The 12,728-nt window shown below is 53.6% G+C and overlaps 1 protein-coding gene and 1 long non-coding RNA gene across 10 annotated transcripts in view; both read right to left on the bottom strand.

Moving 5' to 3' along the window:
• Positions 1–2,261, bottom strand: part of LONRF3 (LON peptidase N-terminal domain and ring finger 3) — a 38,873-nt gene extending 36,612 nt beyond the window's left edge. For all 6 annotated transcript variants that reach the window (XM_059157269.1, XM_059157270.1, XM_059157271.1 and 3 more), the window contains exon 1: positions 1,210–2,261. In XM_059157269.1, coding sequence (XP_059013252.1) covers positions 1,210–2,101 — 892 coding nt within the window. In that variant the 5' untranslated portion in view covers positions 2,102–2,261. The remainder of the gene's footprint in view (positions 1–1,209) is intronic.
• A 2,424-nt stretch (positions 2,262–4,685) lies between these two features.
• The window catches only part of LOC131821871 (uncharacterized), an 86,923-nt gene continuing 78,880 nt past the window's right edge, over positions 4,686–12,728 (bottom strand). For 3 of the 4 annotated variants that reach the window (XR_009350004.1, XR_009350003.1, XR_009350006.1), the window contains 2 exons: positions 12,263–12,408; positions 4,686–6,009 (listed from right to left, as the gene is read on the bottom strand). This is a non-coding gene — a long non-coding RNA (uncharacterized LOC131821871). The remainder of the gene's footprint in view (positions 6,010–12,262; positions 12,409–12,728) is intronic. The other variant, XR_009350007.1, reaches the window with a different exon arrangement.

Raw genomic sequence — 12,728 nt, 5'->3', positions numbered from 1 at the left:
CTCCGGGCGACCGGCCAGAGCTGGGCACTACCCGCCCGCGGCTCGGCAGCCACTTCCTGGGTTGGGACGCGGAGGGTCGGCGGGAGCGGCTCCTCGAGGAAGCTCGGGCGCCCCGGTGCGGCCAGAACCGTGGGGCTGCCCACTTTGCCCTTGAAGCCGCCGAGCCCACCTGTCCGTCCTCCCGCAGCGCGCGGCAGCAGGGGACCGCGACACGCCCCCATCCGTGGCCAGCCCGCGGTCCCCGGGGATTCCCGAGCACTTGCGCCGCCCGGTCGCCCGCCAGGTTGGCGGGGTAGGGGTGCGAGGAGAGGGCGCAGGCAGCGGGCGGGCGGAATGGGGGGGGGGCATCTATTTCAGCCAGGGATCGTGTGATAGGAAGCGGTGACAATGAGTCACAGGGCAGCGGGGCGCGAACGCTCCCCTCCCCCCGCACACGTTCGCGGGATGGTTTCCGAGGCGAGCGTGGCCCACTTCGGTTACCTCAGCCGTTACACAATCCCGCCCGCGCGGAGGAGGGGCCGCCCGGCCCGGGCCGCTCGGCCCTTATGCAACCAGTGCTCTCCTGACCTAATTCCACGCCGGACCCACCCCACCGGGAGCCGCGGCCCCGGAAGGGCCGATTCCCGCCATCGCGGCGGCCCCGGGCCCGGGCGCGAGCCGCAGACGCCCGCGCCAACCGAACGTCGCGGGCCAGCCCCGGCGCCAGTGTGGGCAGGGTGAGAAGTTCCTCCGCCCGCGGGGAAGGTGCGGGCAGGTGCAAGAGGAGCCCCCGGCGCGCGGAGGGAGAGGGCGGAGGGACAGACTCTGGCACCGCGCGACCCGACGCAAGGAACCGGACAGGGTGGGGGGAGGAGGGGGGGAACACAAAGATGCGAAAGACCCGCGAAAGAGACAGAGAAACGGTGACCCAGACAAAAGCTGACGGAGAGACTCGGGAATCCATCCCACGGGGAGACACAGAAAAAGACAAAGAGCGACAGTGACAGACAGGGACACTGAAAGGGCGAGAAATGGGTAGCGACCCAGACCAAGTTAGAGTCCGAACTCCAGACACCGCTCCCCCACTCCAGTCACAGCTCGTTCCCCCCCCCCCCACCTAAGGTCCCCAGCGCCCCCTGGGCCCCGGTCCGCCCCCCCAACACCCCGCCGCGGTCCTTCCCCCCTCCCCCCCCCACCCCCCGGCCCGGCCCCGCGACGCCGCGGGCTCACCTAAGCGCACCGCCTCGTTGTACTTGAGCAACGCCGCCTCCACCTGGTGCTCGCGGTACAGCCGGTTGCCCTCGTGCCGGAGTTGCGACGCCCGTGCGGGGCCGGGGAACAACTTGCCCAGGAGGCCGCTGAGCACCACGTTGACCCGTAGCGGCGGCGGCGGTGGCGGCGGCGGTGGCGGCGGCGGCGGCGGCGGCGGCGGCGGCGGAGGCGGAGGCGCGGCGGAGGCCGCCGGCGGCGGCTCAACTCGCCGGATCGCGCGAGCCCTCCCGGCGGCCACCATCAGCGCCGAGAGCTTGACCCCGCACAGGGCGCAGCGCCTGTCGGCTGCCCGGCCGCGCTCCAGGCACAGCTTACAGAAGGTGTGGCCGCACGACAAGGACACGGGGTCTGACAGAAACCCATGGCACTTCCTGCACTTGAAGCCGTCCCACACCTCGGTGGCGGCAGCGGCCGCTGGCGCCCCTGCCTCTCCCGCCGCCGCCTCACAGCTCGCCGCTCCGCTCCCGTCCGGGGGCGCCGGCGGCAGCACCTCGCCCTGCGGGACGTTCTGGGCCAGGCAGTGCACCAGTTGTTCCAGCTGCTCGGCCACCAGCTGCTGCCGCTCGGAGAGCTGTCGGTACACCTCGAAGGCTTCCCGGAGGCGGCCCCCGGACGCCAGGGCGTCAGCCTGCTCGAGCAGGACTTTGTACTCGGGGGTCGAGGGACTCGGAGGCGGCTCCTCCGGCTCCGGCTCCCGAGCGGCCAAAGGTGCGGAGCCTTCCGTAGCCGCCCCCGGCTGGGGGCCCATGCCTGCGCGGGTCTCGGCTGCCGCCGGCTCCGCCAGTTCTAAGTTGTTGCCGCCGAGCTCGGCGGTCACGCTTAGCATCTGTCCGGTCTGAAGTGAATCCATAGAGAGAGAGACAGGCGCGCAGGAAGAGGCGTCTAGGGGCCGGAGACCCAGAGCAGAGAGCAGGGACTGAAGAGAATTCGGACAGCCACCGCCGCGCTACCGCGCGCCCCTCGCTGCCGCGCCTCCGCGAGCAAGACGCCGGCCGCCTCGCGCCGACTGATAACTGTCCTGTCTCAGCGAAGTGTTATATAAAACAGTACCACGTGACGCGCCGCCACGCCGCTCATTGGCCGGCTGCAGGGAAATTGTTACAAAACCAGACAGTTTTGTAACAGTGTTGCGATTGCTTCTTTTGGCTTCGCTTTTCTTGGCGTCTTTTTGAGGCTGTTTGTGTTTATTCTCCTCTTTATTCCCACACCCCACGATGTGGATGCTTTTCTGAGGAGAGGGAAGGGGGGAAAAAAAAAATCCGAAGTCTTCTCTCGGGTTTCTCCGTCAGCGGAGCCTACTCGATCCCACCTTCAAAGCCGCGGGCAAACAGGTCTCCTCAGCCAGCCGTTCGCCGGCGGTCCCCCCGCCCCCAACCCATCCCTCGAGACGCAAAGACCCCGAGCGGCGCAGCCCGCCAGATCTCTGAGACGCGGAAGGCTCGCCCGCCTAGGGGCTACGGTTGACGGTTGACGTCTGCGGAGGGAAGCGTGCCGGGACGGTCCCCGGGAAGCCCACACGCCCCTCTCTCTCCAGCGGCGGCTCGTGAGCCTTGGGAGCCGCGTCCCGGCTCACATTCGGGGTCCCTAGCCGCCTTCCCCGGGGAGTTCCCCCCCAAAGTTAGTGAGTGTGGTCATCCGAAGGCGCTTCTGTGCTGGGAGCCAACCGAAGCAGCGGGCCCGGGAGAGTTCGGTTGGACCGCGAGGGACCCGTCAGGAAGATGCGCTTGCCGGACGGGCCCCAGGGGTGGCGCCTCGCGTGCCCCGCGACTCGCGTCTTTCCCGCCAGCGCCAAAACCTGCTGCACGTGGCCCTGGGCAGGGGGATGGGGGGCACGAGAGGGGCTCCGGGGAGAACCACGAGGGGGCGCGGCCACGAGAACTCCGCGGGGATCGGCAGGTCCCCTGGGAGCGTAGGCGACCCGCAGGCGGGACCGGAACCAAGAGCGCTCCTCCCGGGAAAGTCCGCGCGTCCCGGCGCGCTCGAGCTGCAGGCAGAGCTGCCTCCAGCTTCGCGGCCCCGAAGCGCCGCGGTCTCGGCCCCGGCGCGCAGTGGGGAGGTCTGTGTTCAGGCCGGTGTGCTGGGCTCACAATAGCCGTGCTCCCTCGAGGATGCCCCGCTTCCTTCCAGAAGGCCCACGTGCACTGCTCACGCCATCTCTCCCCACCCAGAAGTTGACAGGAGCCACACGCGCAAAACGAAGAGGCTTCAAGACCTAAAGAAATAACGCATGTCCCCTGGGGCCTTGCTGCTGCGAGCAGGGGAACGGGGTCTGGGCTTGCCTCTGGCTCCCAGAGCCTCCACAGCCTGCAAGCTCTGAGCAGTGCCTGGAGCCGCGCTCAGGGGCCCAGCGTCTCCCCCAGCATCTGAAGACCTCCAGCTGGCTCCCGCTGTGGCCATCTCTTAGTTGAGGGACCTTGGGCAAATGACCTAAACTCTAGGAACCGATATTTGGGGTTCTGAATACATGTCAGGGATGACCTTAGTCGGGATCAAGTCATGTTTCAGAGCTGGGCATCACAGGGCTCTGTCAGGGCTCTGTGTCTCTTTAGGTTGTCAATCCCTCCAAACAACACCAAAATTAAAAAAAAAAAAAAAGTACACCGTCGTGCAGGGATTTCTAGAGCCTTTCTCTAGAGATACAGGACTGGGGAAAGGGTCAGAGGGGAGAAGGAATGCTGGGGACAGCGGCGGGGGGTGGGGGGAGACCAAGAAAACAAACCAAGGAGCTCAGGATGTAGCCATAAAGGCATAAGGTGCTCAAAGGAAAACTTGGCTTGCAGCTCTAGCTTTGCCATGACTTGCGAAGAGAACTTGGGCAAGTCCTCCATTCAGGCCTTAGTTTCTCCTGATCATCAAGGTTCTCTCCAGCCCTCGCCTTCAGTGACTTCTATCCTAAGACTGAATTTCATGATAGCAACTCAACCACTTTAGTAAAAGACTAGTCCAGATTCTGGGGGTGGGAGGGTGTTGGTTGGTGGCTTGGACAAGGGGGTGAAGTCAGCAGTAGCAGAAGGGCGGGGGCGGCTAGACTCCTGTCCTCATCAGGGTCAGGCCAGAGCTAGATTTTTTTAAAGATTTTATTTATTACAGAGATCACAAGTAGGCAGAGAGGCAGGCAGAGAGAGGGGGGAGCAGGCTCCCCGCTGAGCAGAGAGCCTGATGCAGGGCTTGATCCCAGGACCCTGAGGTCATGGCCTGAGCCACTCAGGCGCCCCAAGAGCTAGATTTTGAAGATAGAGAAGTCAGGGGACTTGACAAGAGGGAAGGAGATGGCCAAGCCAGGCAGTGGAGGAGAAGCTGGGGCTCCCAGTAAAATACTAAAGGAAGCTCCTTTCACCCTTCAAATTGCTCTGCTGTTGAATGGGCTCAGTCTTAGTCCATTCAGGCTGCCATAATAAAATACTATATACTGGGTGGCTTATGAGAAACAGAAATTTATTTATCACACTTCTGGAGGCTGAACAAGACCAAGATTCCAGCAGATCTGGTGTCTGGTGAGGGCCCTCTTCCCAGTTCATAGACAGCCATCTTCACCAGCTGTGTCCTCAAATGGTGGAAGCCTGGATGTCTCCAGGCTCTCTTTCATAAGTGTGCTAATTCCATTCATAAGAGTGAGAGCCCTTTTGATTTAATCACCTCCCAAGTGCCACACTTTCAAATACCATCACACTGGGGATTAGGTTTCAACATATGAATGCGGGAGACACAAACATTCAGTCTATAGCAGGGTTCCCAACATTATCTGTCTGCCCCTTTTGACACCTTTGAGGAGGGACAGTCTGTAGGTAATTGGTGGGTAATGAGACGTAATGAAAGGGCCATGAGACGGATAATGATGAAAACTTAATTCAAGATCTTTCTCCCTTTGACAAGTTTTTAAAAAGATGTTGGTTACTGCCGGTTGTCTTCCGGATGCAGTTCTGAGATGAGCCTTGTTCCCTGGACCACCTTGATGAGTTAGCAAGCATCCTCTGGGTGAGAGATTTCCCTCCCTTGTCCACTGGGGTTGGAGGCGGGAAGGAGAAGACCAAGGCAAGGCAGGCAGCAGGTTTCAGTCCAGCAGGCGTGGTGTAGAGATGCTCTCAACAGGTAGCCCCCTTCGGCATCTGTGTGTGCCTAAAGCTGACCATGAATTTCGTCAGGAACGTTAACAGCTGCCAGGGTAATGCCGGGTACCCTGGGACCCAAACCAGGCAGCGCCACATACTCAATTACCAGACAAACTGCATAAGAGTTTTCCATTGTATCTGCATATCAGGACTGCCTGTAGGATAACACCAAAGGGGCTTCTGTGGAATTCTGGAAGACATTACGACAATGGCTTTCTTTCCTTTATTTAAAGTGAACAAACATTACCGCAATATACATTTGTGGACCAACTCAAAAGCCTCCTATTCCAAACTTCCTTCCCTCTGCTCTCACTACTTGGGGCTGCATAGGAGGGGACAGGGGAGACCGACAACATTTTTTCAGATGCAAATATTCCCTTTGGAGTGCCTGGTGCTTCAAACCACTGTTTATTTATGCTAGTATCCCCCATGCGGCAGGGTTGATCTGCACATCCTTTTCCAGTGACTATAGCAAGTTTTCCAACTGGGCACTGAAGAACCTCTCTGGGGTCCAGAGGAGACAGCGGGCAGGGCTTGACCCTAGCTCCCTTCGCCAGGGAGCACAGCAGCTGTCAGTCTGTCCATTTCGTGGTGAGCTTGAGGTCAAATCTCACCGAAGAATGGCTTTCCCTTCTTTAAAATGAGTAGTCTGAAAAGACGAAACCAGAGAGGGAGACAAACCATAGGAGACTCTTAATCATAGGAAACAAACTGAGGGCTGCCGGAGAGGATGGGAGGGGGACTGGGGGGCTGGGGTAATGGGGTGATGGGCATTAAGGAGGGGATGTGATGGAATGAGCTCTGGGTGTGACATGCAACTGACGAATCACTGAACTCTACCTACTAGAACAGAAAATAACAACACACTATATGTTAACTGGATTTAAATAAAAATAAATAAAAAGTTTGGAAACCATGGCCATTTTCCCATATTCGTGGAGCATCTTCTATATACCAGGCACTGTTTAGGTGGAGATACAGCAAAGCAGCACTTGGCTCCCAGGTACTCCCTTTACAGAGGGTTGCACATACTTTTCCCACACATTTTAATCCCAGCTTCTTAGACCAGAAGTTCCACGAGGGCAAGACTAGCGTCTTGTGTCCTTCATCTCCTCCTCAAAGGACAGTCTTTGTTTTTGATTTGGTTTGGTTTTAGAGGGGGAAGGGGTATGGGGTGGAGGGAGAGAATCCTCAGGCAGACTCCCCGCTGAGTGTGGAGCCTGATGCAGGGAAGGGATCCCAGGACCCTGAGATCATGACCTGAGCCGAAATCAAGAGTCAGATGCTTTACCCACTGAGCCACCCAGGTGCCCTTCGAAGGACAGAATTTGAACAGATCTTACTGAACACAGCAGGGGACATTTGGGTTCTGGATGGGAGAGTGCAGAGGGACAAGAGGACATCCAACTAGAAGGTCATACCTTTGCCCTGGGTCATTCACAGAGGAGATAGTGAAGATGCAGATAATTTTAAGCATTGACAGTCCTGTGCTCACTTCGGCAGCACATATACTAAAATTGGAAGGAGCCGAGAGTCCCATACAACCCTGCACGCATGCACAAACATATACACACACACATGTGTGCACACGCTATGCCCAGAAGCTTGGCCAAAGCACTTATTTAATGTTTACTTGAGTTTCTCATTTTATGAACTGGGGCTGACGCAGCCTTGGGGCACTTGGGTGGCTCTGTTGGTTAAGTGTCTGTCTTCAGCTCAGGTCATGACCCCAGGGTCCTCAGATCAAGCCCCACATTGGGCTCCTCGTTGAGCAGGGAGCCTGCTTCTTCCTCTCCTTCTGCCTGTCATTCCCCCTGCTTGTGCTCTCTCTGTCAAATAAATAAAGAAAATCTTTAAAGAAATTATTTATTTATTTAGCTTTATGGCGGGGGGGTGGGGGGAGCTTTAAAGGCACTAACATGAAAAAGGCTGCCCCTTGCTATCTAGAGTAGCCAAAAGCCAGAGCTGAAAACTAAAAGTATGAAAACTTCACCAATCAGTCCTGGTTTCACAATTGAGGGAACTGAGGGCTAGCGAAAGCTAGTGACTTGCTGTGGGGATCCATGAGACAACCAAGATTGGAAGCTAGGCCCCCTGCCTCTGTCTAACGTTCTTTCCACGTGAGCAGAAAACTTCCAAGGAACACAGAACAGAACATCTCCCCAAATAAGTTAGAAGTTATTTCAGGTTTCTTACATGATTTGCAATTCAACAAATGTTTATTGAACATATACTATGTGCTAACGGAGCTGGCATTTGTGGGCAATAATAGAAGGGTATGGCACCATTCTTATCCTCCAGTAGCTAACTGAGGAAACAAGAGGCAAAGATTTGAAATAGTTAGGTAAAAATAACAGGCAGTATGTGAGAAGTGCCAAAATTGGGGGAACAGCAAGTCCAAGCGAGAGCTCAAAGGAGACAGACGGCACTGCTTCCCATCTCATAGTGAAGGTGCCTTTAAGCCAGGCTGGAGAGGATTTAACTAGAGAAGTTAAAGACCACCTCACTTCTCAACTCGAGGGGATTCCCTTCACATCAGAGGCCACCTGGCTAGGGAAAGGGAGATATTCAAGGAAGCTGGGCTGATCAAGGCCCAGGGATTTCTATTTTTAAGGGCTACCCATGTGATTTTGATGCTTAGTTAGATTTGGGGTTCACTCATGTAAAGGATAATGCAGAATAGATTGGATAAGTACACCCCAATCCTTCTCTCTCTAGCTCACCCTTAGTTTCTCTGGGCGGTGAATATCAATAATTCTTGTCTACTTTTTACTGAAGGGAAAACTGAGGGTCCAGAGACTCCCCCCCACCATGCCCCGAGACTTTCAATGATATGTTGAACGTCATTCGGCAAGTAGTGTGGTCTCTGGTTTCCTGCCAACCAGTAGAAATAAAAATATCAGAAGCTATCATCTCAAGGAAGATTTTGCTTCATTTCTCAGCAAGACAGATCAGACCTACTCAGAGTTGTAGGCTGGCCAGGGGACAAAAAGGAGCAAGTCTCTGGAACTGCCAGGTGTGTGGGACAAAGCCCAGGGTGAGGTTAGAGACTGGGAGCTCTGAGTCCTGAGTCCTAGCTTTGCTGTGTGACTCAGCCCCAGCCACTTCCCCTCTCTCTTGGTGTGTCCTTTGCCTATTAATAACGATGTCCAGCGTCACTGTCGGGATTAGCTACCAGTAATGGCAAATGCACAGTACAGTTAGTCCCGATGTGATTCCTGGGAACAGAAGGAATCCACAGTCATCTGTCAACTGTTGTGGGTAAAGTATGTACCGACTGCCTTCGGAGTAGAAGTGCTTTCTTTTCAGGGGAGTGAGATAAAGGCCCGGGGCTGGGCCCTGCCCTCTATAGGGGTACTGGCCAGTGTGGGGGCCCTAGAGTTCCTGGCCAAGAGCTGTCTGGTCTTAGGAGGAAAAAGAAATAAAGGGCAGGTTATCTGGAGGGAAAACAGCAAACATCCATCAGAAGGAAATTAACCTGAGAACTTTGGCAAGCCTGGTTAATATCTGTCATAAATTGTGGTGAAATATACAAAACGTAAAATTGACCATTTTAACCATATTAAGTGTCTAGTTTGGTGGTATTAAGTATATTCGCATCATTGTGCCACCAGTACCATCACCCACCTCCAGAACATTCTTCATCTTGCAAAACCAAAACCCCGCACCCGCTGAACCGCAACTCTCCATTCCCCTCTTTCTCCAGCCCCCCCCCCCCGATCACTATTCTACTTTCTGTCTTTATGACTCTGGCAACTCTTAGTCACTTCAAATAAGTGCAACCACATGGGATTTGCTTTTTGTGGCCGGCTTACTTCACTCCATAAAATGTCCTCAATATTCATGTCATAGCATGTGTCAGAATTTCTTTGCTTTTAAAGGCTGTGTAATAGTCCCCTATAGGTACATACATCTTGCTCTCTTGCTTGTTCATTCATCAGTCAATGGACGGCTGGGTTGCTTCCACATTTTGACTATTGCAAATAATACTGCTATAAACATGAGTATACAAAGCTCTTTTCTAGACCCTGCTTTCACTTCTTGCTCCATAGCCTTGTCCACACTTGTCATTTTCTGTTGTTTTCTTTTCATCAGAGCCATCCTAATGGGTGTGAGGTGACATCTCACTGTGGTTTTGATTTGCATCTCCCTGATGATGAGTGATTTGAGCTTTTTTTTTTTTTAATTTGCTTACTGGCCATTTATATGTCTTCTTTGGCGAAATGTCTGTTCGAGTCTTTTGGCCATTTTTTTTAGATCGGGCTGTTTATTATAGTTTTGTTGTTGAGTTTTAAGACTTCTCTCTATATTCTGGCTATTAATCCCTCATTAGATATGTGCCTTGCAATTTTTTTTCTCCCATTTCCCCCATTCTGTGGGTTGCTTTTCACAGCTGATAGTGTCCTTATCTGACAACCTTGGGAAAACTGGGAGATGTCAGAATTCAGGTTGGTTTTTTCTTTTTTTTAGATTTTTATTTATTTATTTGAGAAGGACAGAGAACTTAGAGGGAGAATGAGAGAGAGAGAAGCAGACCCCCCAGTGAGCAGAGAGCCAGACTCCAGGACCCCTAGAGATCATGACCTGAGCCAAAGGCAGATGCATAACTGATTGACCCATCCCAGTGCAACTAGAAGTCGGGTTTGGACCTTGAAGAAACTGGATTCACAATCGACTTATTTGATGTTGTGCAAGCTACTTAACCTCTTTGAGCCTGCCTTAGTTCTTCCATCTGAAAAATGGGGATGATGCTTAGCATAGAACCTAGCTTGTAATATTGCTTTGATGATGTGTAAATGAGATCGTATGTCTCAAATCTTACCCCTGAACCTAGCCCAGACTAAATACTCAGTAAGTGGTAACCTTTATTGTGTTTAAGAAGGAACCAGAATGATGTAAGTGAAATGTGATCTTCGTTATTATCAAATGGGTGAGTAGGCCAACAATATTACACCACCAACCCAAACACAGTAATATTACACAATAATTAACACTTGTGTAGCAAGTTGCAATTTACAAAGCATTTAAACATTCATCATTCATTCAACAGGCTCCACTGGAAACATGATGGGTAAGGCAGTCGCGCAGAACTGAGCGGGACTACCATGGGAAAAGGTGGTCTTAATCAGGACATGAGTGCTAAGAAGACAGAAGCATGGGGTGCTGATGGGGGGCACAGAGAAGGTGAGTTCAGATCAGGGGAGGGCTTCCAGGTGAGTAACATGGACCAAGGATTCACAGGATTATGGGGTTAGGGGGAGGAAAGGTGCGCTGGAAGGGACTGAGCATTTGAGATAGAGGGAAAAGCCACTGCAAACTGCGGAGGTGAGAAAGGCTGGCTCGCTAGGGAACCACAGCTAGTGTGTCATGGCTGGAGCTAGCATCTGAGTGAGACAAGTAGTAGGAGTCTAGAGAGGTGGGCAGATGCCAGGCCATGAAGGGCTGTGTAGACCAGTGTAAGGACTTGGGATTTTATCCCGAGAGGAAGAAGATGCTGTTGAAGGGTTTAAAGCAGATTCGTGATGTGACTGGCTTTGCTGTTTAGAAAGATCTTCGGCTGCAACGTGGAGGAGAGCGGAATGACAAAGCCCAGCCTGGGAGAGACCAGGTAGAAAGATGAACTAAAGGAAGGACAGTGAGGCGAGGGAGAAATGAGGGCTCAAGGGACATTTAAGACAAAATGGAGCAGATGTGGGGACTGATTAGATGACCTTAGTTCACTCTTTGGGAGCAATTTAGATGTTAGCATCATTTTTTTTTTCATTTAAGATGAGTAATAGAGGCTGAGGAAGGGGCAATGATTTGACCGGGTCCGAGAGCCAGAAGGAATCCAATCAGGACTCTGGCATTCTACCCGGACATCTCTTGCTCGCACTTCTAGAACAGGCCGTTAGATGAGTTTCTAGATCTTTACTGTAAATCCCTTTTAAGGAATTCAAGTCCTGTTTCCCCACCAACTGCTTTGCAGCATATAATCATTTCAGAAGTATTTTATCTGAGTCTTTAATTGGTTGTCAGCGTAGGATGTCTTCATACCCCTGAGCTTTAAGACATTTTTTCCTTTCTTTCTACTTAGTGTTTAATGAGTAGCCTGGAAGCAAAGCCTTCTATCCCAGGGAGGCTCAGATGAAGAGTCCAGGGCTCAGAAAGAATGAGCCTAAGTACAAGGCTTGGCCACTAATTAGCCACAGGATAGAACAAGTCACTTTCTCTAAACTCTCTGAAAACCCTGGGGACTAGAACATATGAATGCATACTCACTCAAATTCAGGAGCTTTATGAGTCTCTTCTAAAGTAAGTATGCCTTCAAACTGTGACTAGCCACTCTCTCACGAATCTTTTTGGTAAGTTGGGTTTCTGATGCCGTAATATGCTTACAGCTGTTACGGATTTTCCCCAAAACTCTGTTTGCTCAGCAGGGAGCATGACGGCTCTGTAATTGCTAAGCCGAGTGTTATCAGACTTAACTGTCAACCAAGACGCATGGGTTTGTTTGTATTTTTCTATGCACTTGTACTGCTAAGGCTCCCTTTCTTGGGCAGGTTTTGCGGGGGGGAGAGAGGAGTACAATTCTCCAAATTATAAAACCAGAAGGGGGGGGGGATAAAATGAATGAAGGTGAATTTACACTTTACGGGAAACCCAGCACCTAAAGGCGAGGTCCAGTCCTGAGAGGCCGGCCCTCCTGAAGGTCCCCTTGTGTCCCCTGGCTTCCGCCAGCAGCAGGAGGGGCTGGGCTCCAGGCCCGTCACCAGAGGGCTTGAGGCTCCTGCAGGCGCATGCCCCCCCGCTCCCCCCCTCCATGTGGGGAGCACCCACAGGCCAGTCTGGCTGTGACACGGCGGGACTAGAAGCCAGGGACAGGCCGAGTCAGTCTGTGCAGGGCCCGGGTAGGCTCTCACCTGCAGGTTTCGGCCCCTCGCCGCCTGGCATCCCAGCACCTCGAGCATCTCCCCGGGCCCCAGGAGCAGAGACGTCACAGGAGGCGTGGAGAGGATCCCAAGACAGAAACGGAGAGGGGATAAGGCCCTTGGTAAACAGTCAAGCCCTAGGCGGGTAGAACAGAAACGCCGTTGAGAGGACAGTCATTCCAAAGCTCCTGGGATTCAGTCAACAAACATTTGTCTAACACCCACCTATGCAAAGTCCCCATGACTGTTACAAGCTTGAAGTTGCGGCCATCCCCCCTGCCTCATGGCCTGTGCTTACAGGGGCCTAAACACAGTCCACACAGGTCATTGTCATTCTGGAGAGGCTGTGGGGGTGGTGGGGTGGGGCGGGGAGCAGACACAGGAAAGGAGGCTGCCTGGAGGTAGTGACTTTTGGGCCCAGGCTATAAAGGAGAGCTCCAGATGGGTCTTCAGGGAG

The sequence above is a fragment of the Mustela lutreola genome, chromosome X, assembly GCF_030435805.1.
Source record: "Mustela lutreola isolate mMusLut2 chromosome X, mMusLut2.pri, whole genome shotgun sequence".
Taxonomy (NCBI): Eukaryota; Metazoa; Chordata; class Mammalia; order Carnivora; family Mustelidae; genus Mustela; species Mustela lutreola.
This window is presented reverse-complemented; position numbering and strand designations above follow the sequence as displayed.